The sequence below is a fragment of the Pungitius pungitius genome, chromosome 16 (assembly GCF_949316345.1).
Source record: "Pungitius pungitius chromosome 16, fPunPun2.1, whole genome shotgun sequence".
NCBI classification, from domain to species: Eukaryota; Metazoa; Chordata; class Actinopteri; order Perciformes; family Gasterosteidae; genus Pungitius; species Pungitius pungitius.
In genome coordinates, this window is record NC_084915.1 from 14504746 (window position 1) to 14532600 (window position 27855).

At 48.1% G+C, this 27855-nt stretch overlaps 1 protein-coding gene across 4 annotated transcripts; it reads left to right on the forward strand.

Annotated features, from left to right (window-relative positions):
* Positions 1 to 27314, forward strand: shroom1 (shroom family member 1). 4 transcript variants are annotated; one of them, XM_037467119.2, is made up of 9 exons: positions 1 to 215; positions 16141 to 19040; positions 19150 to 19309; positions 19494 to 19546; positions 19951 to 20571; positions 20755 to 21327; positions 23080 to 23182; positions 23697 to 23969; positions 25551 to 27314. In XM_037467119.2, exons 2-9 carry the CDS (start codon positions 16339 to 16341, stop codon positions 25803 to 25805), a joined length of 4740 nt encoding a protein of 1579 aa, XP_037323016.2. In that variant the 5' UTR covers positions 1 to 215; positions 16141 to 16338; the 3' UTR covers positions 25806 to 27314. The 4 variants fall into 4 exon arrangements, with proteins under 4 accessions (XP_037323016.2, XP_062414031.1, XP_037323017.2 ...); XM_062558047.1 differs by lacking the exon at positions 1 to 215 and adding an exon at positions 3165 to 3560; XM_037467120.2 differs by lacking the exon at positions 1 to 215 and adding an exon at positions 9703 to 9974.
* The last annotated feature ends 541 nt before the right edge of the window (positions 27315 to 27855 follow it).

Genomic DNA, 27855 nt, shown 5'->3' on the forward strand with positions numbered 1-27855 from the left:
GTAAGCTAACTGCGAAGCGATGGAAAAAGGAAAGCTCATTACCGGGGGCCGGCGGGGGACGTTAGCCGACAACCTAAAAAAAAAAAACTAAAGTGAACTCTGTCCGGTAGTTTATCTCCATTTCTTGTTTTTTGTTGTTGTTGTTGTTGTTGTAAACCCATATTCGTTCGGAGGGGAGGAAACGCGGAGTGCAAGTTGAGGAGGGTGACGAGCAGGTAAGGTGAAGCGGAGTCCCGCAGCAGGTGCGCCGCGGCTCGCTGGGTCGTCAACCTGTTGCGCACTATTTCTAAAACGGCGTTGAAATTGTTTTTTTTTGTGGATTGTTTATGTTCAGGTGAAGTTTTTTTTATTTAAAAAAAAGGAAGTTTTAATTATCGTTGGGAGTCAAATACACGGCCTTAAAATAAGCTGCCACTCGGCTGTGTTTTGTGAGGAGGAAACGCAAATGGTCTTCGTCGTGGTTGATTCTAGTTTGATTCGCACACGGTAGTCCGTCGCCACGTCATTTTTCTCTAAAGTCATTTAATCATTTAATATAGAAAAAATATATTGAAGCGTCTATTTCTCGTGATGGAAACCATTTTTAGGCCTTTGTTTTATCTTTAGCTTAAACTTAAACCCGTCCAGATGTCCTAAATAGTTTTATAAATAAATAATAATATAATATAAAATATAATATAAAAAAAATAATGTTTTAATCAAAAGGTTACACCTTTTTAAATATGTCTATTATTCATTGTCACCATGGGCTCTGGGGAAACTAACAGAGTGACTGATGATGAAGATGATGGTTATTTTCAGGCCTGTAATGGATGTTGTGAACTGAATCCAAACAGCAACTCAAACTGCTGTTATCGCCACGTTTAAATTCCATTTTCACAACACGTCTCTGTCGCACATAACATGTTGTTTCACACTCATGTGAAAACAAAACATGCCTGGTCTCTCCTAAACCTCATCTCCTCGCCTCCAATTGATACCCGTCCCTGAATTATGCACACTAGGGCCTCTAATGACTGGAACTATGTTTTATTTAAAGTAGGGGCAGGTAGGTGGAGGTGGAGGCGGGGGTGGGGGGGGACAAAAGGCTCTATGGGGGGGGGGAAACCAGACACTGGTGTTTTGTGCTGTGGCTGAAACTGAAGCACTCATGCGGTGCATCGGTCGGATGGAGGCAGCAGCAGCACACTGGCCCCTCTGTGCCCGACCCGGGGGCCGCTGGAAAGACCCCGGAGGAGACGGCTGTGCAGAGCAGAAGTGCACGCACACAGGCAACTCGCGCACGTGCAGTCGGATGCATAAGTTGGCAGTTGTGCGTGTGCGTGTGTGCGCACACACACGCGTGTGACAGCATGAGCTGGGGGTCTGAGGAGAGGGAGCGAGAAACAAAAGAGGGAAGCAGATAGAGGGGGTCACAAAGCCGGGGGCCCTACATGTAAACTTAGCCTGGGTGTTGAAACGTGGCCTCCTTTCTCTCTCTGTGTGTGTGTGTGTCACTCTGAGGTAACCGGAGATGTCTGCACGGTAGCGAAGCATCTCAAACTAAATCCTTTTTTTAAAGGTGCCTTTCATTTTTGGGACATTTCAGACTTAAAGCGGTGTGATCGTGGGACCGGTTGTTCTTTTAACCGTGCAGAATTCCTCTCGCTGTGCGCGGCCGGTACTCCGATGTTTACATTCTTCGGGGTGAACTTTCACCTTTCACATAGTTCATCCTCGCGGAGACGGGCTAACTGTTTTTTTTTATCTGGGGGAGTGAGGTTAGATCAGGTTCAGATGGGTTTCAGCAAGCTATAGGGAACTTCCTGGAGGCACCAGCCAACAGGAATACTGTGAGTCAGACTTTCAAAATAATCATGAAATTCCAGAGATAAAGCAGATCTATAGTGACAGAATCCTTTTTATCTTCGAGCTGAATGCTGCTAAATCATCATCTCTCTTTTAGAGGTGTTGAGGTGAGATAATGGACGAGGAAGCAGCAGGAAGGTGTCGCACTCGTAAATACGTTAACAGCTCGTGGTCTCTGGCGTTTCTTTTCTACCTCTGTTTACACTTTCCCGTATTGGAGGTTTGACCTTGTCGTAATTCCACCTCATCCTTTGTACTCGCGTGACGGGGAGGTTTCACCGGATAAACGTGTCAAGGAGGTAACCGTGAGCAACAGGGAAGTCTTCTAACAAGCGATCGACCACAAACAGGATTTGGATGGATGGTTAGTAAGACCTGAAGATTTGATTAAAAGGGACACAAAGAGGGCCAGAAACACATTTCAGCCTCAAAAGAATGACATTACAAGCCTTGTAAAGTCGAGCTACAGTGTTAAAACGACCCAGGCGACCAAAGTCCTTCGGGCCTGTTGTTATTATCAGGTGTTCAATGGGTAATAAAGTCAGACTAACGTATTAATAAGCTCAACACAATATGTCACACTAATGCCTTTGTATTCTCGAGGTAGCTCCATCAAAGCGTGGTTAGCATGCAGGCTGGTTAGCGCGAGGATCGGCCTCCTGGTTTGTGAAAGGCGTTGTGACGCAGCGCTCTTGTTTTGAAGGCGATGATGACCTTGCAGATGTCGATAAGGTGATGAATGCTCCTCGATTGTGAGGTCATCAGGTGCGCTCAGACAGTATGACATCACTGCACTCCTTAACCCCTCACCTACCGACATGCTAAACTAATGTTTAGAAACGACTATCTTAGCAGAATCATTTCTTCTATTGTTTATGTAATTCATGTCATTTGAGGAAAAAATATTTTTTATGTGAAGGTTAATTTGCATATTGTGTATAAATGAAATCTGAAGCTGTTACCTGCTGGCATGTTGAGAAATGATGTATGAGGATATAGCTTATCGCAACAAAGTAAATATTACTGCAACGTCAAACATGAGCTAGTTGATGAGTGCGTGTTTGTGTGTTTTTTCATTTTTTTTGTGTCAAATTGGAAACAAAAGCCGTGCGTGTGGCAGCCACAGATATGGAGGTGATGTGGCTCAGTGTAAGAACCTTTTTGGCGTGACCAAGATATCCATAATCACTGTACAGTGTCGTGGCTTTTGTGCGACGGTCACCATGACAACATAGAGCTCCTAGCTGCTCCCCAACCACATGTTTTCCCTTAGCAGTTTATGAAGATCTAAAAAAAAAATCCAATTAAATACTAATGATGTGTGAACTATTTGCTTCAAATTATATCAACTTAAAAGGTGACGGAAGTTTGTGCAAGTCGCTATTTTTTACCTGGATGCAAGTTGGTTCAATGTCTTTGAGGGAAAACCCCTTTCTGCAATCAATAAGTATTTATTGAAACATCAACAGGCTTCCTGGGTCTCTTTCATCACCTTTTGTCTAGTCTGTTCTTCAGAGATCTTTTTTTTACCCGGGTTTGATCGTCCTTGTTTTGTTGGGGGAACAGAGAGGCCTCTTCAGGTAAGCTGGACGAGAAGGAGACCCCCCCCACCCCTGGGAGCCGGCTGGAAAGTTTGTGTGTGTGTGTGTGTTATCTGAGAGGACCACACCTACACTATTGTACACCCCCAACGGACCCATCAGGACCTGTGTGTGAGTAACTCTGGATGTGCTGTCTCCAACTCTCTTTCCCTCCTACTAGTTTCTTTTTTTGAGGGGGGGGGTTAATACCAGGAAACATCAAAACCCACCAGTCAGCCAGCGACTCGACAAACAAAGGCCTTTAATGTAAATACAGTCCCAGACCGGGGGTTTCCGTGGAGCGACCCCCCCCTCCTGTGTGACTACTGTACCTCCACAATGCGCCCTGTCAACGGGTCTCACGTTTCAGAGGCCCCCGATGACAAGGTGTGAGGGGGGAGGAGGAGGGGGGAGAGGGGGGGTGCATTGAAAACCGGAGCCGGCCTCGGACGCAGCAACAACGCGGCCGTGATGCTGACGGATCAAAGATGAAAGCGTCATTTGCAGCTGTCCTCACACGGCAGGAAGTGGAGGCTCGATGTCTATTTTTACGCGGGCGTGTCCAGTCGGAGCTGAAGTGCCTTCGACTTCGGGGTCTATTTTCGGTCACGGGTCAAGTGGCCCATGGATAGCGGCTCAATCCAGGAATATTTCCCATGAGTAGGGAGTCCGGTTGGTTAGATAAAAGGCACACGTTTTAAGGAGGTCTGATGTGAAATCATCCTTAGAGGAATGTAGATTAATGGTGTCAAAGGTTTCTCGTCGTTGTTTTCATCTCTTTGTGACCTGCGTATCTCTGGCCTTTGGAGAAAACAAGACGTCTTAGGACGTCACCCTGAGATGGGCACTTTTCAAACCACCTTGTCCTATTCAATAGATCATTGATCGAAGGAGGAAATTGTCAAACTCCACGAGAGGGTACTTTTTTCACTTCAACTGCCTTGCGTCATTTTCTTTTTTTCTTCCTGGTTACAAAGTCCGTGTGCGGTTTAATCTCTCTGTAATGCATTTTACAGCCTTTAACCCCATCATCCCTGGCTCTGAGGTAGAAAACCTGCCCTCCCAGCGGTGAGAAAAGAAAAAGGAGCCCATTATGATCCGCTCCCCATAAAATGCAACACAATGGAAATCACTTGACTCCGGAGCCGCTGATCAGTGCTATCGGGCTCCTGTGTAGGTTTCCAAAGCGGGGACAATTAAAAAGTGAACACAAAGCGTTCAGTGTCTGCAGACCTGAAGGGGGAGGTGGGGGTGGGGGTGGGGGTGGAGGGGTTCTAATTATCAGCCCATCAGGCTCACTCTTTTCCCGCCGACGCATGTTCTGCCGTCGTGATCTACTGGGGGCGCACGCCTGGAGTATGGAAGTAAATCTGTGCCATCGGGGGTTGAAATAAAAAGTTGATTGAATTTCTAGCACTGAATATTTATGCATTGAAATTATGTACCTGAATGTTTTTCAACATTAAAACACCGCAAAAAAATTCAACCTAAAAAATTTTTTTTTTGAAATATTCGAAATGGAGGCTACAATATTCAACCGCGAAAAATTCAACCTTGGCACATCAACATGCGGAGGCTACAATATTCAACCCAAATAAATTCAACCTTGGCACAGCAACATCCGGGACACTAAGGTAGAGCAATCGATTCTAGATTCAAGATCAGTAGCGTGCGTCAAGCTAAAGGAGCGAGCACCCAAAACACCTTCGGCTTCGGATTGTATCCATGTCCAATAATAACGGGACTTTAACTCTTCTTCATGTCATCAGTGTGGTTTGTGTCTGTAAGATTCCGTAATAGACAGCTGACATTTGTACATTAACAGACTGTGTTGGACATGAACTAAGCGGAAGTTAAACGAGAGCGTACAGCCGCTCACAATACGCCTCTTCTTCTAGTTTTGAATTCATTTAATGATGCTGAGATCCTTCGACAAGCTGTTAGGAGTGATTGGCGGAGTTTTGAAAACCAGGAACGCGCTTGAAGAGGCAGATGAGCCGCTGTATCGTAGTGGGGGGGGGGGGGGCAGCGGCTTTAACGGAGCGCGCAGACGCATAAACCCGACAGGACATGCAGGAATAACCGCAGTAGCGTCGGTGGAAGGATCCTTTTTCACAGCGGCACAAGCCGATCTCAGTTGGGTATTAAGCGACATTCAAAGTCCACGTAACGTTAAATGAGTCTTCATGACCATGGGTAAACTTTATTGAGGATCTGGCACAACACAGCGACCTGCAAGTAGCGCAGAGTCTTACATAAAGGGATGTACGTCTTAATGCGAGGCTTTAGAATTTATCTCAAAGGGATCCTGTATTTGCTCGTAAAGTCTGAAACGAGAACCCATTTTTCAGTGACGGTGTTACGTGCCTACTGGTTTTTGAACTACTGGTTTGGCTACGGGTGCGTGTTTGTTTTCCCCCGGTGTTACGTGCCTACTGGTTTTTGAACCTACTGGTTTGGCTACGGGTGCGTGTTTGTTTCCCCCCGGCAGGCAGGTGTTGTCTGCCTCCGTCACTTGAGTCGTCACACATTTGCAAACATATTGTTCTGAAAATGTTCAAAAATGCATCCCATATCCATTGCAGCGATTACGATTGTATAAGTGAGCACTACGTCACTGCCACGTATGAAGAAATACATAAAAGAACATTTATTAAAAGTCCGCCACAACCGGGATTCGAACCGTGTCGCGCAAAATAACGTAGTGCCAAAGAGCGGCTGTGCTACCCACTCGGCCAACCGAGCTTGATCGATTTCAGTTGATTTTTATATTTTAATAGAGTTGTATATCGTCAGTGGCAAGCAAACGTTTTGGTTTAGGGTGAACATTATATGTTCTTTTATGTATTTCTTCATACGTTGCCACACTGATGGCATGAAGAAGAGTTAAAGCCCCGTTATTATTGGACATGGATACAATCCGAAGCCGAAGGTGTTTTGGGTGCTCGCTCCTTTAGCTTGACGCACGCTACTGATCTTGAATCTAGAATCGATTGCTCTTCCTTAGTCTCTCGGATGTTGGTGTGCCAAGGTTGAATTTTTTGCGGTTGAATATTGTAGCCTCCATTTCGAATATTTCAACATTTTTTTTTTTTAGGTTGAATTTTTTTGCGGTGTTTTAATGTTGAAAAACATTCAGGTACATAATTTCAATGCATAAATATTCAGTGCTAGAAATTCAATCAACTTTTTATTTCAACCCCCGATGGCACAGATTTACTTCCATACTGGAGGGCCTGACTAACCGATCGTACGCCGGGTGGAATAAATCCCGTCCTCGCATTATTTTTCGTTTTGTTAGATTTCAGCAGCATAAAGCAAACTTCTCAGAGGAAAAGCGCTTAAGCAGGATTACTGAGTTTGAGAGACTTATTGGCCTGCGAAAGAGGGGCGGGTGGGTGATGATGTTTGGCTGTACGGCATCGATCATCGGCTTCACGGTGTGAATTATGATGAAACTCGCTAAACGCTGACTCACATGACGACCCTTGACCCACAGATGATTTCAATGTCAAAGCCATTGAGGAACACGTCAAACAGCTGAGATCTTTGCACTGTTTTAAGTTTTGCTTTCCCACCAAAGCACAAGGTCCTGTGATGGTTATGATGGCCCGTCGCTTTGTAACAGCTCTCAGGTGTCTGCTTTTGTAGGTGACACAGCAGCCCAAGCTTTTTGGTGGGAGCTGAAATAGAAAAAAATCAGGCTCCCGTCCCCAAAGCCGATGGTATAAAGTGCTTGTTTGGACAAAGTGATCTCTGACCAGTCGCTGTGATTACAGGGAAAGCGCTGAGTTGATTGGCCCACGTGTTGTGTTTTTTACAGCAATGATTCACAAGAAACTAAAGTTAAAACTTGAATGTAAATATTTCAAATCGGCAAAGTAGATCAGGTGAAGCAATAGTGAACATTGAAATGCATTGTTTTTCAAAGGAATGCTTCCTGCTGCAGTTTTTCTCTTCTGTCTCAGGAATTAGTGGGAAACCGAGGGAGTAAACTTTAAAAAAATTAGAGTATTTTGAAGAACGTGGTATGAAATAGTAATATTCTACTGATTTATGGATCCTCATTGTTTTTTTAATTTGCTTTATTGCAAGAGTTGGCTCATATATGTTGTTTAGCCGCAGGCAGCCATGTTGAGGGTCAGGTAGGTGGGAAGTGAATTTTAACATTTCACCCCCCACACACACGCTCTAGTTTGCAATTCAAATGTCGGGCGCGGCGACACGGAGCGAGCGCTTGGTCGTGGTGGCTGCGAGGCGGCGTGTCGTGTATCTGGACCCGTCCCTTTCACTGCGCTTGACGCCTCCTGGCAGCCCGTGAAAGGAGAGATCAGAGGCTTTCACTTTCACCACGCCGCGCCAACGTTGTTGAGGGTGACCCGGTGTCTCGCACCTTTTTTTTTTTTTTTTTTATCGTTGCTGCTTCAGCATTCCAAGTATTGTTCCTTGAATCTTTATTCAACATATTATTATTGTTGGAATGCAGCTTCAACTTCTCCACCTTTCAGCTCCCATGGAGGGAAGTCTCGCTGTAATGTTTGTGATGAGGCCTGTCGATTAATAACTTCTTGGTTTGAAGGACAAACTTAAGCACCTTTAAGTACCTTAGCTCAGAATAAAGCCAAAAAATACCTATTGCTCCTTCAAATACTACTACTAGTAGTACTACAACTGACACTGCTACTACCATTACTAACACTATAGGGCTGGGCGTTGGGGCCAACAATTAATTTCACGGTATTTAGATTCTGACGGTACCTCGGTATATGACGTGTGGCTATGTGAGCAGTACCCAGCTTGCAGTTCGGCGGGGTAATTTTAGAAGTATACAACTATTAGTGTTACAAGCTGTTGTGTTGTGGTGTTTTACGCTGTTAAAGTGTTTGTTGTGGGTTATTCATTGTTGTTATACTGCGCCCCGGGATTATGTGACAAAAGAAATTCTGCCGCCTGCCGAAGAGCAACGTCAGTTGTTACGGCGTAACTTCGGTATACTGTAAAATTATTGCCAATAACTGTTAATAGTATCACCATTACTAACACTACTACTACTACTAGTGTTTCTACTGCTATTAACACTAAAAGGACTGCTACTACTAGTAGTAATGACACGGCAACTGATATTACTACTAAGTACTAGTATTTATGCTGCTATTTAATACTACTACATCTACTATTTTCTTTTAGTTAATCTCAGCTTTTCTTCTGTATTTTCAGCAATCTTTAAAATTAATCTCCGCTTTAATCTTTCAGCAATCCAACACAATTTCTGCAGGAAATACATTTTCTAGTGGTATTCTTTATCCTCACGCTGCTTTTTAGTTTTCTTTCGGGATTGTATTTATTGATGGAGACGGAATGTGTTTTCTTTTCCCTTCTCAAACCAGTCCTTTCATTATATCCCATGGCCTAAAATGTCCATTCATGGGGTGTAATGGGCTCATATTATGGCCATCGAGGGGAGCAATAAGGAATGCGGATGTCTTGGAGCTCAGCAGGTGGTTACGGTACCGCAACACGACTTTGGCCGCTGCAGGGGGGGCAGAAGATTTCAGGAGTGGAAAACGCACACTCCTAATTATGGGGCCCCGAAAAGGGGAGAAAGATTGTGAACCCAGAAAAAAGGGGTCTGAAGTTATGCTGCGGACACTTCCTTCTGCCGGAGCTGAAATGGGTGAAAGGTGCACTCGGTCACTCAGTGCTGCCGCTAAACACTGCAGGATTAACGTATCCAATGCTATTATGCAATGGGTGGTAAATCTCAAACAGATGTGTTTCTGAATGTGACGTCCCAGCTTTGTTTCAGAGAGAAATCCAGCCCTCCATATTCTCTTATGTGAATATCTTTTCCTGTTCTTTTTTCATAACATTGTTAGAACTAATCAAGTCCCCACGTTGCTTCATTGAGTGTAACCAGGATTACATCCCTGTGTCCTTCCTTCAACCAGGAAGTTCCCCTTTCTCTTCACCTGCCGTAAAGTACAAAAGGTGAGAACAGGTGGCTCAGGAATGTGACACAAGTCACATGATAATTAGTCTCCGTGGACCGAGGTGTGGGTGCGTGCGAGGTGAGCGGGGCGTCGCAGGCCACCCGGAAAGCTTGATTCTTCGAATTTTCACGCGTGGTTCTCCGTGGTTAAACCCAGAGCGGCGCTCCGGGCGGAACGTCGTGTTTGCTGTACCCGCCCCGGCTGATAACCCGGCCCATTCCTCTGGGCGTGCCTCTGCCAAGCAGCCAAGCCAGTGATAAGGAGGGGTCAGGGTGCCATGCCGCCATAAAGTGTCATCTGTTTGGCCTGCTGATGGGTTCTCGTTCACAGCAGATTGTTTTATTATCTTGTTGTTGGCTTATGACCCTCTCTCTGTGCGTCACTTTCTCTCCTTCATGGAGTCTTCTACGAGGCTGCACTTTGGGTGCTTTGTGCTAAATGCTAAATTCGCAGCGCTAACACGTTGTTCTTTAGGCACGAGGACATGCTCAAATTTGCCCATTGGGACTTAACATCAACTGTAGCCGAGGGGAATGCCGATGGAATTCATTTTCAGGTATTTGGTTATTTAATTGAAATCTAAATCTAAGACATCTCAAAATTCTAAATGACTTGAAGATGGAACCACGACCATTAACCGTTTCTTCTGAACAATTTCATATATTTCAGGTACTTCCCTGGATATTATTGCTAGAAATACATAACTCAACACGTACCATTTCCTCTGCATAGCTGTAGGTAAAACAAACAGGGGATTGTGATTTTATCGCTGCATGATCTCAGTATCAGTGTAGCACTGGCTCCCTGAAACAAAACTTTACAGCATTTTATTTTTTATTTTGACTTATTTCCAGAGTAAACCATTCGGGTCACTACTAATTGTGAAAAACCGAAGAAAGAACCAGCAAATATTGTCCGGTCTTTAATGTTTGATAAGTACATTAACAGCTTTTGCCACTGATTCTACCAGCATTAATACATTCGTTGTGTAACGATAATACTCTGAAAACTGACACAAGGATTTGTTCTTTACCCTGTTTGTTTTTAGCTTATCTGCTTAACTTTATCTCATGTCGACATTTTATGAAATGCAACATTTTTTTTTCATCCATCCAGCCTCTGTTTTAGTGATTCAGTGGCGAGATCATCGCAGACTCTGGATCAGGACACTATTACGGAAACTGCGGCCTTTCTCGTAAGGCTTTACTCGTAAGGCTAACCCTTGACCTCTGCGTTTGACCTCGTGCTCGCTGGCGGTGAAGTCACGCGGCGTCATGGCGGCCGCGGTGCGCCCCCTGGTTCTGTCCCCCCCCCCCCCCGTGGGTGCTCGCGTCTTCGCTGCTTCTCTGACGTGTGCGCATTGAACAATGCAGAGACGAGGCCTGAGCTCGAGGAGACGCTGGGGACACCAAGAACAATAGATTGTTTTTGAGGATGCCCGTTTCCCGTTGGCGGTTGGCGGCGTTAAGACTTCTCCCACCTTGGAACAGGACGTGGGTCATTTGTTTTTGTGTGTTTCTTTTCCTGTGGTGTTTGTGCTCAGCTTCCGGCCCTCGCTGTGCTCCTCTTTTCTCACTTTCGGTTCTTTTCCTCCTCTCACAACATTCCTCGTCCCGCTCCTCGTTTGTCTCCGTGGTTCCCTCCGTCGTTGGTGACGTCGCACCTTTCTCTCCGGGCTGAATATATCGGTGAATCTTTGGCTTTGATGACACGGTGGCGAGGGTCATCTCTTGGGTGACGTCAGAAAGTACCACTTTTTTTTTAGAAAGAACATTAGCAAAAGTTTGCTTCCTGCTAAAATGAATTGCATTTCGTCTTAAAGGTGCAGGACCAATTTTCTGCTGTTTTTTATTTTATGTTTATAACACGATTGCTTTCAGAAACGTCCTTTTTTATAATCATTCCACATCGGACTCTGAATAATATGTCCTCGTCTTTTAATATACATACCTAAAGACCCCCCCCATACCCGCAGCCTCTGACTCTTCAAGTCTGAAGGAATTCCTACAGTATCTAGTTAATAAATTCACCATGACTAGATCATATTGCAGCCCCCCGCCGCCCCTGGGGGGGGTCCTTTTAATACAAAAGTAATTGTCTTTCTCAGAAGCCTCTTGCAAGTCGTGGAGAGTTTATCATTCACAGAGTGTTTGGTTTGAAAGCTCCTGGCTGCAGGTCCCGGTTAATGGTTGGCAAGAAGCGACGCAGAATTCCAAAGTGGTTTCTAATACAGCGGGGAATATTATCAATAACGCCCCCGTTCACCTTGTTGCATTTTGTGTGCACGTTAACAGATGGACCGGGCTGTGCGTCGCTCTATCTGAGCTGCGTGCCACTTTTTGTGAAAACACCATCGTGTGTAATTAACAAGTCCAAATGTTAATATTGTCAAGTAAGTATTTAGGCCAGATCAAGGCCGGAATGCAGGGCTTATTAGAGTGTGACAGCTTGTCTTGATCAGTTAGAGATTTCAGACCTCGACGTGGGTACTGCCCGGCAACACGCGGCCTCTCTCTCTCTCTGTCCCCTGCACACTCCTAGCAGTGTCTTGTTTTTGGGTGGGAGGATGTTGAGGCACATACATGGGTAATAGCATTGCAGACGTCGGTGGTTGCGGTGCACAGCGGCTTTCTCGCCAGCGACCGGCCACGTCTATTTATTTTTTTTTTCCCCCGTCCCGCGAGACGCTCCGATCCACAGGTGGAATCCCAGCGGCACAGTGATCGATGCCTCCTTCGTAGGTTTCCAGGGGCCGTAGCGTACAATGAGTAAGCGAACGATATGATGATTCACTTTTTAACCAACACCGTCGTGGTCAGTGGAACCATTTTAATCCCTACAGCCGATATCTGAAATGAACTGCCGGAGTGGTGCATCATGGGAAGAGTTTACTTTCCATGACCACCGCCGTCCAGTCTACAATATCAGTTTTTGTTACACCGACACCAAATGGATTTTTCAGGGTTTCACCGAGCAGAGTTAAGGTGCTTCTGATTGAGAGGACAAGTGAGAGCAGCAGTTTTTTCCATTTAGCTCAACGGTTAGTCGACCTCATCATCATCTCTATCTGCACACACAACAAGCTTATTGCTTTTGGCTGGCTACCGTGACCGTGGTCACTATTTATTGCCCGGATTTTCTGCTTGTTCCCCCCCCCCCCCCTCTCTCTCTCTCTCTCTCGTATCTGAGAGATATTTGGGTTTCTCCTGCGGCTGTTTTATCCTCCTGTACCTCCCGTTGCTGTGTCCCCATTTCTGCCTTTGGCGTTCTCAGGCGGCTGGTGGTCCGGTCTCGTGGCCGCATGGGGAAGGTCACGCTGGAAATCACATAATCACCAATGAATTACAAAAAAAAAAAAAAGAATTTAACACCCCCCTCCAGTCCATCATTCCTCCCTCACATAAGCCTCGCTCTTTTTTTATTTATTTTTTTCTCCCTCTTTCATTAGTTTTGTAAATCTTGTAAGTACAAAAATGCTTCCTTGCCCAACCTTGTTGGGTTTGTTTTTAAACCACATGGCCGATTTATTGCGGTAGTTAAGTCCTTGGTTTGCTCAGTCACCAGGGACAAAGTGGTCCAGAGCTTATGCTTGTTCACTTATCTCGATTTAATTACGCACCTCTTTTCTGGAGTTCTCTTGTTGTCACATGTTATCTTAAAGCATAAAGTCTTTCATTAAATTCTCTCTTGAAAAATAACATTAAAGCTACGAAATTCAATCATGCGGCATCTTTTTTTGCTCAAAAAAAAAATAAGAGGCCTGTTCTACTTATAGCTTATACAGTACCTTTCATTAATGAAGCTGATTATTAGAGCCTGGTTAATGGTTACCTGAGTGATGTCATTACGACTTTCACCAACGGGGTTTTAAAGAACAGAACAATACAGACTAATAGTTGTCAAACAGAAAATGAGGCTGATGGAGGGGGATAGTTAGTCTTTGTGACAGTTTTTTGTTCTTCTTTTCTTGGGTGGAGGTCACCCATCCACCCACCACCCCCACCACCACCCTACCCCCTCCCCTCCTGCCTTGGCTGGTCTCCATGTGCCGGGCTCGGGGCTTTGGGAATGAATGGCGCCCGGCCTCTGCTCCGTCTTTGAAGCCAGCCAGGAATGCGAGGCCTCTTTTTTCCCCTCTCTCTCTCTCTCTCTCTCTGTGTCTCTCTCTCTGTGTCTCTCTGTCTCTCTCTCTGTGTGTGTGTTGTTCAGCCGGCCGGCGGCACTAGCAGCTATCTGCGGCGGTGAAATATTCCCTCCGCTGCGCTCATTGTGCACCGGAGAGAGCCGGACGTCATCCGCTGGCCAATCCGTGCCTCCCGCTAGGCAGTTTCGGGTCTCGGAGGGGGGAGAAAGGGACTCGCCAGAAGCCTTCCCTCTAATATCTGGCTCTCCCAGTTACTTTGTCCGCTCCTTCTCCTGAGAGGAAGAAAGACCAGCGGATCATTCAACAAATCCTCATTTCAGTTGAGACTTGTCTAATTTATTTTTTTCACATGGAAATCAGGAAGGTCGGCGACCTGCACTCAATGTCCGGGTGAGTTTTCTACCGGTTTCTTTTCTCGCCGTCTGAACTTTTGCAAACTTCCGTTCACGCCGGCCTGCAGGCGGACGGACCAACTTGTGTTCAGCTCCTCCGGCTGTCAGCATTGTTCAGCTCTGCTGTTGTTTTGGTTTGCGTGTGAGGCTATTTGTCTGGGCCGGTCACCCTCTGCCTCACCCCCATCCCCCCCCACTCCCCCCTGTACATTTTGTCACACCGCCTGTCCCCTCCATCACTTCCACTTGAGCGCTCCCCTGTTTGGGAGCCTCTCCCTCTCTTTTTGCAGAGGAGGGCTGGAAACCTTGCAGACACACACACACACACACACACACACAGGGACACCACAAATTTAGAAGGCCCTTGATAAACACACGGGTGTTCCAGCTGTACATGACGAAGCTGCTCGTTATCACTGATTGCGAGTGCTCGAGTTTTGAGTTTTTGTCAGTTAAAGTTAGTGAGTCGAAAATTTACGTCGGGATTTTTCATATTCGATGCTGAGGTGCGAGTCTGATCTGAGCGCAATGTCAGAGTTGGTTTAGCTGGTTTGTGTTTGCATGACCGGTATGTAGCTTCAGCTAGATGACCGGGTCACGGAAAGGGATGCATGTCATGGGAGAGAGAAGGTTGTACCCAGTCTGCCATTACAGTGCATTAAACCTAAACCTCCATCATTACCTCCCAGCGGCTGGTTTCTGTGCTGAAGGTGGTTTTTTTGGATGTCTCATGATGGCAGCAGGGTTCCATGCGTTAAAACATTGCGTCCTTTTTAACGTTTTTAAGCCGAATTCATTTACTGTAAATAGTGAAACTGGAGGGGGGGAAAAAAAAACACCTCGAGGAGTTTTGATGTAACCCACCAACGACTGAAGTCAAGGAAAAGTGAATTCGTTATTGGCCATTAAAAGATAAACCCCGAGTCAAAACAAATGCCCCGTAGATTAAGAGTGCAGCAGAAACGCACAGGTATGTTATCAGTGGATAACATTGGCTTTACAGCATTACACTACGGCTTGTTGCACGGATAAATACCCTGTTAATGTTTCCTCGGGGTCACAGTGCTGGTATGGTTGTGATTTAAAGTGGTTCAATCGTGCCCAAGGTGTTGCTTTTTAGCGTCATTGTTTGTCGAGGAAAAAAACAAATGCTTCCATCCCAAGAAAACAAATGCTTCCATCCCAAGAGCAATACAGGTGAAAGGTCTTTGCAGGTCTCAGTCCTGTATAACAAAGCCTTACACATCCATCACATGAGTAATCCTACCAGATTTCTGGAGCTCCATGTGGAATTCCTGACATTTTCCATGTGTGTGCTGCAACTGTTCTCACACACTTTTTTTTTTTTTACATTTCTCCCATTTTTAAACATAAAAATTAATTGGTTATAAAAATAATTATTAATTGCTTACTATCTTTGAACGGTTTAATATTATTGTTGTGGTAACAATAGTGCTACAAAATGTGCAAAGCAATTAAAAATTATGGTAGTAAATTAAAAGTAAGTGCAGTGAAAATGTCCATAATGAATAACAATCATAATATACTTTACTGCATAAAATAATTAAACACAGTAAAACACAGCAGTCATGATTAGGAAAATAAAAGTTGGTTTAAACGGTTTACCATTTATATCTAGAGGCACAGTATATAATTTGTCTTTGCAATTCATAACAGTTGAAGCATAATCTTTCTCTAGAGGAATTTGACCTAGAAATGCCAGGCGGAGCTTTTCTTCTGATGACTAACTGTTTTCTGGGATTGTTATAGAATTTAAGCAGAAAGCACCCTGAAAAGTTTTTTTTTTTTTGTCTGCAGGGTAGACGGTGGAATATTAGCAGAAGGAATAAATGCGTTTCTTCTAAGGTAGCGTAGCTCTATCGGACTTAGCAGACATGCAAAGCTTACAATCTAATACAAACATTAGTGTTTGTGTAAAATTCGCATGCCGTGGCAAAGCAGTCAAAACAGCCATGTTTGTAGGTGGACTCGCACAAAGCCGCATGATGCGTTGAGTTGCTCAGTCACTCCTGTTTATTTTGATTCATCCTTTTCTATTGCTGTTTGGACACGCATTTTGTTTAACCTTTACACATTTGAGCAGTCATTTGCCACGACTGGAGCGTGAAGAGTCGAGACTTGACGTTGACGACCAATTTGTTCTGTGTTTGTGTTTCCTCCCCCAGGAGCATCTGAGACTTTCAACACGCCAAATGGAGGCAGGAAAATGAGCTAAAAAGTGACGAGCGCGGTGGACAACATGACTCGAATGTCTTTGTGGTAATTCCCCAACCCCAGTTTCACCCACGAAGAAGACACATGCATCGGCGTAGATACGCGTGCGCCACACTTCCGAACCTTCCTGCTCTCCGCCCCTGTCCTCCATGGATTCCTACAACTTACACTTTGAGAGAATGAACAACGTGGACCTGCATCCTCTGAGCCTGCCCGTCAGCCGGCTCTCCCCAGCCAAGTCCAACAGCAGCATTGCCGACCAACTCGCCCACCAACACCAGCACGGCAAAGGAGACTCTGCGTACAGCTCCTTCTCCGGCGGGTCCAACGCCCCGGACTACCCGTCGCCCTTTCTCCCCGACGATCTCCAGTCCAGCTCCTTCAGCCAGTATGCTGATCTTAAGTACGTGAAATCCATTTGCCATCCCACCCAGGCTCTGCAGTCCGACTCGAAGACCATGGACCAGCTCTGTCGCTCCGTGGAAGCCATCTCGCAGCAGTATCGCAACAGCACCAGCGCAAAAGTGAACCGCCGCAACCAAAACGGCTGTGACAGCCTCTGCACCAACAACAAAGCTCTCTCTAAAAAAGAGGGGCCTTCGGGGACTCCGTCCCACGGTGCCTACCCACCTGTCTTTCCTCCTCCAGTCCCGGTTCGCCTCGATAGTTTTATAGCCACAAAAAACTTGGAAAACAGCAGGGTCCACCATCAGGGTTCTGAGTTTCCACCGGAGCAGCAGCAGCCTCAAAATCCGCCGAAATTCCTCAACCGCCTCCATGCCTCACAGCACCGAGGTGTGAACACCCCGAAGCCTGAGGCGGCTCACCCGGACACGAGCAAATCCAGCTTGATTTCGGGCCCGTTGTACTCCGTTTGGAGGGGCCCTCCTCCTCCTCCTCCGCAGCAGCAGCAGCAGAGCTACCGGCCCCATCTGCAGGCTCACGATCAGACCCGAGCGCCGTTGAACCCGGAGTACATTTTCATCACGGACAGCAAACCCGCCTCCGAGCAGCAGCAGCAGCAGCAGCAGAAGTCGGCGAACCTCGCGGGGCCATCGCCTCCCCGGGGCACGAGCCAGCACGAGCACCCGAAAGCCAGACAGCCCTCGAGCGCCGTGGGGTGCAACGGAGACCCCCCCAGCAGGTCCAGTGGCCGCTTTGAGAGCGAGCGCAAAAGGGCGCACTCGGCACACGATCGGCCGGGTCCAGAGTCGCCCCGGGCTGCCAGCCCGCGCAACACCGCCGAGGGTTTAGCCAACAGCAGCATCCAGCACAAAGGTCAGTTCTACTTTGTCACGGGAGTGTGTAAGTCCGAAACCGGAACCAGGACTCACTCTGCATCCGTGTGCGGCTCCGAGGCCGGCAGCGAGAGCTCCACCGGGCCGGAGGCGCACCGGCTGAGGGAAAGCAGACGATGCCACAGCACAATGGACGACTTGTTCCGACCGCTGCAGCAGAGCTCTCGCTCGTCCAGCGGCGCAATTCCACAGGAGAGTCAAACCCCACAAAGCAAGGAGCTCTCCTACAGGAGCCAGGACCAAGAGAATCACCGGCTGTCCTACATCTCGACCGGGTCCTCCCGAAGCGTCGACGCCTTGGAAGAAATCAACATGAGCCAGAGCCGAGATATCGGCCGCCACATGGCCAACAACCCTATATTCTACTGCGGACCCGACGGAGACGGTCCACCGCATTCAACCAAACAGGCGATGGAGGTCGCCCCGCCGATGAACCCAGAACAGCCCAACCACCACAAGAAAGAGGAGCCGGCAAAGAGAGGCAAACGGCAGCCCTTGATGGACGTTGCCAGCGAAAGGATAAACAAAGAGACTACGCCGCTCCTGTACCACCTCACCGGAGCCAGCAGGGCGGCGGCGCAGCCCAAAAAGAACGCCGACGCCTGCGCGAAAGGACACGAAGCGACCGCAAACCGAGCGGGACGTGAGGACGTGGCCGCCGAGGACGCGGAGAGCGCCTCGAAGGGTCACGCAAGCAGCAGGGACCGAGGGGAAGCCGCCCCCGCCGCCTTTGGCACCGTGGACAATTCGTTTAAAAAGTACTACAAGGAGAAGCTGAAGGACGCGCAGACAAAGGTCCTGAGGGAGACGTCGTTTAAAAGGAGGGACCTGCAGCTGTCATGGCCGCACCGAATCAGGCCGAAACCCGAGCTGAGGCCCACAGTGCTTCACGCCTTCTCCCCGTCACAGGACTCCGAGACGTCCACGGACACTCTCACTCCCTCTGTGGCCTCCGAGGAGCCCGAGAGGGGCGGCGTAAAAGAAGGAGCGCGGGAGAGTCGGGAGGAGGGGGACAAAGGGACCGGAAAGGACAGCGGGAGGCCGGCGAACGTGGCGCAGCCCCAGGTGGCGCGCGTCGGCGGGAGGAGGCGACTGACCCAGGACCAGAAGAAGATGAGCTTGTCTGAACCGGAGAAGCTCCACCAGCTGGGCGGGGCCCCCGTCCACTCGGCGTGCCTCTCCTTTGGCAACGAGAGCGAGGGAGAGGAACGCTGGCAGGGAGGAGAGCAGGGACTGGTCGCGGCCCGCAGGAAGATGTTCGAGAAGAGAGGTAGGGCCCTTTCGGCCTCCAGCGCCTCGAAGACGAACCTTAAACACCTGCAGCAGAAGGCCCTGGTGGAGTACATGGAGCGTAAGACGAGCCAGAAGGTGGCCGAGCCACAGCAAGCAGCGCCCCCGACCCCGACCAGACTGAGGCATTCCCTGGGGGAGAAGCCCTTCGATTGGGTTCCCAGAACTCAGTCGGGAAATCCCGAAGGCAACGACGTCAAGAAGAAGCTCCACAGACCCCATTCTGCGGGCCGCATCCTCGACTCCTCCGCCAGCTCCATCAGGTGCGAAAAGAGAAGCGCAGCCAGGGAGCAGGAGAACCTGTGTGCTGGTTTTTGCTTTATGGATGAAATCAATTAAAACAATTTTTTTTTTAACTTCTCACAAAAACAGGTACGCCCAGTTCTTCTCAGGCCAGTCGAATCAACCCAGATGGAGGGAGAGCCAGGGTCCGTCTCAGGGGAAGTCCGCCTCTGTGGAGAGTCTCTTGGACCAGCCGGAACCGCCTAGTTTCTTCAGGAGGAGATGCACATCCACACCACAGACATTTCAGGTAAGTCCGATTTAAAAGACGGCGTCTGATAAGTTCTCTAACATAAATATATTAAATGAGATGATCATTGGAAAAGCCATTCAGGAGCACATCTGTGAAAGAAGACCAGACATAGTTGTCTAAATGTCTGCAGATTGTGTAATTCATGTGTTGCATCTCTGCTTTTTTTCTTCTGGGTGTGTAGGATGTCGACTACGAGGAGGATCCGTTTCCAGTTGACACTATGGAAACCCAGAGGTATTTACCAGCACAGCAGACTATTTTGGCCACTTAGTGGTTTTAGGTTCGGAGAGTTTTAGGTCAGTGTTTGTTTTATGCAGGCTATAAAATCTCCGCTTGATTTATTGGTGCACGGAAATGTGGACTCCCACCTGCTCCAGCAAACCAGCATTTATTTTTTAAAAGGGGAACGCACGGGCTCTTCAAGAAGAATCCTTGACTCAAACTCATACGTTTTGAATTGTAGAAATCTCAAATTGTTATTGCCGGTTTTAGTAAAATGTAAAAGTTTACCCAGCTACATTTTTAGATTTTTACTTAAATTGCCCATGAAAATGTTGAAAGCCTTGCTTTGAGCATTTTCGTTTATATGAATTGATGGCTTTTGTTTCCCATTTTAAACACCGCTTTATCGACGTCAGTCCCCAGACGGATGCCGCCGAGGACTCCTCAGCAAAGCCGCCCGCTGACCTCCAGCAGCGGGTCCGCATGGTCTCGCAGAGGGGGAAGTCCATGGAAGAGCTCGGGTCGTCAAAGTTGACAGGACCCTCGGCACTGAGTAAAAGTTCTGAGCATCTGGATCAACTCTTGAGGCATTTCACTCGACCGGTGGGACCGGACCGGGACACCAGGGGCCTTTCGCTGTTTGCTGGGCGGGACCAAGGGAGGAAGAGACCGAATGTGACGGAGCAAGCGGGCAGAGAACCGGAGTTTGTCGGTCAGAAGAGCGCTCAAGGGCAGACCCTGAGCCAAACCCGGAGGAGGTCCCTGTCCAAGGAGAACTCTGAACCAGGCGAGGAAGCCCCAAATACTTCGAGTAGATCCACCTCCCCGGCCCCCTCGACCCGTGCCAGGGTCCTCTCCGGATCTCCCGGTTCTCACGGCCCGGTCACAGATGACCTCAGGGCCGGCGGACCGCCCGTCGAGACTTCGGTCGACCCACCTTCCCCAAACTGTCTGGAGATCAGCGAGAGGGAGGTGACATCCAGCCCGCAGGCCCCCACCGAGACAAAGCTTCCCTGGGAGAGCAGGCTCGGCTCCGGGTAAGAGCAGACGCAACGTATTTGGTTATTTTACAACTTCCTGACGTGGCAATCATTTGAATGCAGCACCATTTGGGTAACTCAAACACACTCAAGGCGCTGTTGTTGTTGTTTTTTCTGTTTCTGCATCATTTGCCCGCCCGGGTGCGGTCGTTAACCCTAATTTGCGTAAACCTCCGGCAGAGTCGGGACTTCCGGGCCGGAGAGAGGGCAGTCGGTGGACGAGCCGAGCAGCGAGGCCCCCGACTCGGACCGCGAAGTGCCTCTGAGCTGCGGCGTCACCACCGATCCGGCGCTGTGGGCCCCCCCCCACCCTCCGGAGGGAGGGGCCGGCGAGGAGGCCAGGGCCTCTCCGCTGACAGACGTTTTCGACGAAGCGTCCGCCAGCCCGGCCCCTCCGGCGCGGACGGGTGAACCCTCCGTGTCTCCGCGCGCCTCCGTCTCCGACCCGGACGCCACTCGGCAGGTGGCGGCGGCGGCGGAGAATCCAGAAACGGAAGACGAGAATTCGGGAATTACCCGGGAGACGGAGGAGAGGGGAACACCGGCGGGAGAGACGGAGAGCCCCGGGAGGCCTGGGTGGGAGGAGCTGGTGGTGGCGGTGGTGCAGGCCGACCAATCGCTGGCCAGAGTGCTGTACCCGCTGGCCAATCGCAAGACTGCACTGATGCTGATGGAGCAGCTGCTGTCGGAGGACACGCTGCTGATGGAGGAGCACTACAAGAAGAAACAGGAGCGGAAAGGAGCCGCAGAAAGGTAAACCCGCAGTGTCCCGGACCACAACACTTAAATCAAGCCGGCTCTGGTAGTCATGGATACGTCCCCAAAAGTTGACGCGATCGACAGCCTTTTGAGAGACAGATCGATCTCTCTTTTGGCGTAGGAGTGTAAGATTACCGGCCGTGCTTCATACCTTTCCTCAGATTCTTGGCTTCGCATCTTTTGGGGTGACCTCCTGTGTGTGTGTGTGTGTGTGTGTGTGTGTGTACACTCACCGGCCACTTTATTAGGTACCCCATGCTAGTAACGGGTTGGACCCCCTTTTGCCTTCAGAACTGCCTCAATTCTTCGTGGCATAGATTCAACAAGGTGCTGGAAGCATTCCTCAGGGAGTTTGGTCCATATTGACATGATGGCATCACACAGTTGCCGCAGATTTGTCGGCTGCACATCCATGATGCGAATCTCCCGTTCCACCACATCCCAAAGATGCTCTATTGGATTGAGATCTGGTGATTGTGGAGGCCATTTGAGTACAGCGAACTCATTGTCATGTTCAAGAAACCAGTCTGAGATGATTCCAGCTTTATGACATGGCGCTTTATCCTGCTGAAAGTAGCCATCAGAAGTTGGGTACATTGTGGTCATAAAGGGATGGACATGGTCAGCAACAATACTCAGGTAGGCTGTGGCGTTGCAACGATGCTCAATTGGTACCAAGGGGCCCAAAGAGTGCCAAGAAAATATTCCCCACACCATGACACCACCACCACCAGCCTGAACCGTTGATACAAGGCAGGATGGATCCATGCTTTCATGTTGTAGACGCCAAATTCTGACCCTACCATCCAAATGTCGCAGCAGAAATCGAGACTCATCAGACCAGGCAACGTTTTTCCAATCTTCTATTGTCCAATTTCGATGAGCTTGTGCAAATTGTAGCCTCAGTTTCCTGTTCTTAGCTGAAAGGAGTGGCACCCGGTGTGGTCTTCTGCTGCTGTAGCCCATCTGCCTCAAAGTTCGACGTACTGTGCGTTCAGAGATGCTCTTATGCCCACCTTGGTTGTAACGGGTGGTTATTTGAGTCACTGTTGCCCTTCTATCAGCTCGAACCAGTCTGGCCATTCTCCTCTGACCTCTGGCATCAACAAGGCATTTCCGCCCACAGAACTGCCGCTCACTGGATGTTTTTTCTTTTTCGGACCATTCTCTGTAAACCCTAGAGATGGTTGTGCGTGAAAATCCCAGTAGATTAGCAGTTTCTGAAATACTCAGACCAGCCCTTCTGGCACCAACAATCATGCCACGTTCAAAGTCACTCAAATCACCTTTCTTCCCCATACTGATGCTCGGTTTGAACTGCAGGAGATTGTCTTGACAATGTCTACATGCCTAAATGCACTGAGTTGCCGCCATGTGATTGGCTGCTTAGAAATTAAGTGTTAACGAGCAGTTGGACAGGTGTACCTAATAAAGTGGCCGGTGAGTGTATATACACAGCTTTGAAGATTGGGATAATATTCCACACACAACTGGTTTGGATTTGAAATGATGTTTTATATTTCCCGGTTCTTTAGGCTTCCTGCCTCTGTGTTTCTCTACGAAACTTGATGCAATTTTTCTGATGATCAAATAGCCGAGCTCTGTTAACTTTTTGTTGCATGATGAGCACAAAGTCACCTGGCCATCACCTTTTCTGGGTTTTGTAATACGTAATCCGGAGTGGAGTGTGCGTCTCGTATAAGTGGCACATTGACAGTCATCCTAAACTCTGTTTCTTTTTCCTAGCGCCGAAATGGCCGAAGAGGCTGAACCTTCGCCTCGTCCCCCTGACAGCCCAAAAGCTCAGCGCACGGACCCGCCGAGCAAAGCCGACCTCGCTGAGAAAAAGGTCAATATTGATTTGGGCCAAAGGGGGGGCGGTCTTCATAGCACTTCATAGCAAATGTAATCTAAGCATTGTATTCATTTCGAACCAAATCTAAACCATAATAAATTGGCTTTGTATTGGCTACATAACCGATTGAGGTCCGCGTGTAGACACAACGTCTCTAGTATGTATGTAACTGTGTAAAAAGACTTTGAACCACAGCCATAAAACACAAACCCCAGTCATATTGAAGCCACGCGGTTGATACAGGTGGACTCATTTCAGACTAAGATAGTTGCGTGTTTCTTATCACATGATGTCCCGTCTGCCTCTTATCCGTATCTCCCCCTTGCCTAATGTTTGCCTTAGATAGCCCCCCCCCCCCATCCCACACATTCATTCTTGATATAGTGTGCCTTTATTTTACTGTAAATTTGAAATAATGTCAATCGTTCCACTCCTTTTCCCTGTTTCGCCGTGCGCACCTCTTCTTTAGCAAAATATCTGACACACCACCTCCCCTCACATTTGACAGCGTCTCTTAGTGGCGTCCATCAACGAGGGCCTGCGCGCGCTGGAGGGGACGCGCAGCGCCCTGCAGGCCGACGTCCAGGAGAACCTGGCCCAAGGCGACGCCCTGGAGGCGCTGGTGCGGGACCGCTGTGTGCCGGTGGAGCTCGAGAGGTACAACCTGTTCATAGGGGACCTGGAGAGGGTGGTCAACCTGCTGCTGTGCCTCTCCGCTCGGCTGGCCCGGGTGCAGAACGCCCTGAGCACGGTGGACCAGCACACGGACGCCGAGGAGAAGGTGAGGAGCCCAAGTGTTCCGGCGGCTTTCTTTGGAGATCGTTGGATTCCCGCAAATCAGGGGTTTTCTTTGGGGGTGTCTTTCAAGATTCCTGTTTTCCAGACAGCCTTGTTCTTCAGTAATTTATGCTAAAGCTCGCCGTGCATGAGGGATTCATTAGTTTGTTGCTTTACTTGTAAAAGCTAGGCGCGCTCTTTTCGTCCTGCGTCCAACCCGTCCGTAGAATGTAACAATCTTACCATCCCTTCTTTGTCTGAAAGGGCTCATGGCAGCTTTTGTTTTAGCAGCCAATTCTCATTATAATCCTTCTCGTCTCACCTCACACAAGTAAAAAGAGCTCACAGCCAAAGCGTCGCCATTAGGATCTCTTTCACCATCCACGCCTAATCGAAGCGGCTTGTTTCTGCATCTGCTCCCTCAGCGGAGGGTCCCAATACTGGGGTTAACGGTCAACCAAATCAGTTAATAAGTATGTGGTTAAAATGTTGCCGTTTATTTACTGCAACACGTTGAGCTTCTGGCCGTGAGAGTTGGGAGTGCGCGGCTGCTCCGGTGTGCCCTCCGCTGCGCTGCAGGCTCTGTTTACTTTAGAAACAGCAAACAAAGGCCACTTGGAAAGAGTTTTAGGGGGCGACTTAAGAGGGTCACGCTTTACTCACCGCGCGGAATTCCAAAAATGTTATCTGTGTTTGATGACCGTTTTACTTCTCCTATCTGTGTTTTAAACCAAAGATTATTACACAGAAGCAGTGTGACAGCGCTGTGCTTTTTTTTTTTTTGACAAGAGGTGACACGCCCGGGGAAATTAAATTATTATCCTTGAATTCCATTGCGCTGCCATTCATTAAAACATGTTTGCTGTCAGTCATCGGGCTCTTTTAATTCAAACATTGAGGCTTGTGTCACGGGATTTGTGCCTCGCTTTGTTTCCGCTCTGAATATCCCTCTTCCCTCCCTTTCTTCATGCGTCACGCTATTTACAGCATCAATTTGTGTTTGCATGGATGCATTTGATTTCCAGATTAATCCCTGAAAGGGCGCTTTGTCACTCCGTCCATCTGTAAAAGCCCGGCTGAAGCTGCTGCATACTGAGAAGCTGTTGGAGGCCCTGCTGTTATCAGCAACACTACTATTTACACTGACTCACCGAAACTGCGGCCCGGTTTCGATGACATTTCTATCCACCCTGCCCTCTGTTGACACATGTTAAAACTGCCCGCTGGCTGTTTGGAAATGGGATCTTACTATTTTCTTTCCCCATGACATCAAAAGAGATGTTACCTATTGATTAAAACAATGAAATAAGACACAAAATAGAGTTTTGGACACATTTCATTGATTTAAAGCAATGAAATATGACACAAAATAGAGTTTTGGACCCATTTTCAGGTTCAGCGGTCCTTTGAAATGCTGTGTTGGTTTGACTTTGCTCTCTGCAGGATGTTCACTTCTGAATGTGATCATGGGCTTAGTCTTCTGCCAAAAGCGCAAATTCAAGCCCAGAATAATGTAGATGTGACGCCCTGACTGCATGGGGTCTAACCCGGGGTCTTTTGCTCTCTGCACCCCGCACACACACAGCAATCTCTGGACAACCGCCACCGTCTGCTGTGCAAGCAGAGGGAGGACGCCAAAGATCTGAAGGACAACCTGGACCGGAGGGAGAACCTGGTCTCCACCTTCCTGGCGCGCCAGCTGTCCGCCGAGCAGCTGCAGGACTACCGGCGCTTCGTGCAGACCAAGGCGTCGCTGCTCATCCGGCAGAAGGACCTGGAGGAGAAGCAGAGGCTGGGAGAGGAGCAGCTGGAGGCCCTTTCCAACAGCCCCTGTCTGTAGAGGGAGGAGCAACAAAAAGCTCAGGCTCCGCCTCCTTTTCAGTGGTCCAGCTGCTGTCTGAAACAGACCGGTGCGAGAGATGAGCGACGAAGTCCGTCCAGACTAAGGCGCCCCCCCCTCCCCCCACCCATGGCCTTGTTGCTGCCTTTTCTCGACGTGTCTGTTGACTCTTGTTGTTGGAAAACGCCGTTGTCCTTCTGTGTGCCTTGTTACTGCGCAGCGTCCTTCCACCAGAGCTGCTGTGCGGCAGGTTTGCGTCCCCCCCCGTCCGGCCCCCCCCCCGTCCGGCCGGTGCCTGTCCTCGCGCCTCTTCAGTAAGACGGCAGTGCTACATCTGCACGCGGAAAACCTATTATTATAAGCTTTAAGAATGTATTTCTGACCCGTGCGAAGGCCTCGATGGAGGGGCGGGGTCCGAGAGGGGGCGGTGCGTTGAGTCTGTGAAATGTACACTAGATCTCTTCATCTCATTTTTTCTTCTTGTGAATGTTTTGTTTTGGAATGTTTTTCAAATGAACGCACTAAAAACCAAAAAGGGTGAATGGAAAAAAGCAAAAAAAAGCACTTTGTAACAATACGTGAATGCACATTTCCTCAAATCAGAGTCAAGTCATTTAAAAATGAAAGCCTCACTTCATCCCTTCTAAAGTCTGGTCATTCATTTTGAACAATGTTGAACTAATCTAACTTTCCAGCTCATTTCATACTTCATGTTATTAAGTCTTAATGATTTCATGCTGGAACGCCTCCTCGTAAGGAGGTGCTAAACCTCTTTAAAGAGGATTATAAGTGAGCAACAATTATATCACTCAGTATTTCTTCCCGATGCCCCTTCGTCGCCGAGGTGACACACGATACTTGAATCACTTTTAACTAAAGAGGAAAGCCCACAACCTTCACTTCAGGTATCTTTAACTCATTGGCTATTCTCTACCTCCACTGTTCAGCCCCGTTTAGACATATGTAACTTTCTTTGAGTTCATTTAAATTCACACTGTAGTGTAAAAACTTTTAAAGGAGACTGACTCTTGAATCAAATGATTTCCCCCCCTCTAGCTTTTCAAATATTTCACATTTTAGCCTCTGTTTTTATTAACTGAACATTTGGCATTCCTCTTTATATAGTTGTATTCATTTCTTTGTACTCAATCTTCAGCCAGAGGCGTCTGTGATGTGAGCCAGTTAATGTGCAGCATGTGTGTGTGTGTGTGTGTGTGTGTGTGTGTGCTCAAAATCATGGATGTCTTAATTTCATGTGCGTAGAGACAAGTTGTTGGACAGAGACAGAACTCCTACAAAGTCATAAAGTGATCAAAATGTTACCGTCCCCTCTTGGCTGAGTAAAAAAATGTGTGTGTGTGTGTGTGTGTGAGAGAGAGATATTTATGTTAAAATGACCACTGAGCGCTGAGAGCATCGTGAGGAGCCTCTAACCGTTAAAAAAAAGAAGAAGCAATTCCTTGCTAACTCAAACTAACAAAAAAGACAAATTGGAGAAGCTTTTACGTTTTCAGTTCCTCCTTTCTGCTGAAGCGCTCCTCCACCCGAACCCCACCCGCCCCGCAACATTTCTCTGGCGATTTACGGCCCTGTCCGTTTCCGTTTGCTAAACAAATGCGTGTTTGTTTTGGCCTTTGTGCTGACGCGCAGCGCTGAAGGGTTATAAAAGAGTCACGTTGTTCCTCGCAGCCTGCTGGAATCCCTGAAGCATGCAACATCTCCAGAGAGAGAAGGAGAAAAAGGAGGAGGAGGAGGAGCAGCACAGGGACCAACACTCACTTCACTCGTGTCAATCAATCAAAGCAGTGTTTTGTTGAGGTTGGCAGGAAAAACGGGCCTGTTTTTAATTTTTTTTGGAAAGAAGGATTATATTTGTTTGGCCTGTTTCGCATGCGGGAGACGTGTGACATTGATAAGGAACAGGATGTGTCTCAAAGCCAAGAGAGAGAGACATAATTCAAGGAGTCTGAGCCAGTGGGAGGACAGCGGATTTCTAAATCCGCATTTTCTGCTCTATTTCCCACGCGTGTTTTCCGTTGAGAGTTTGAGT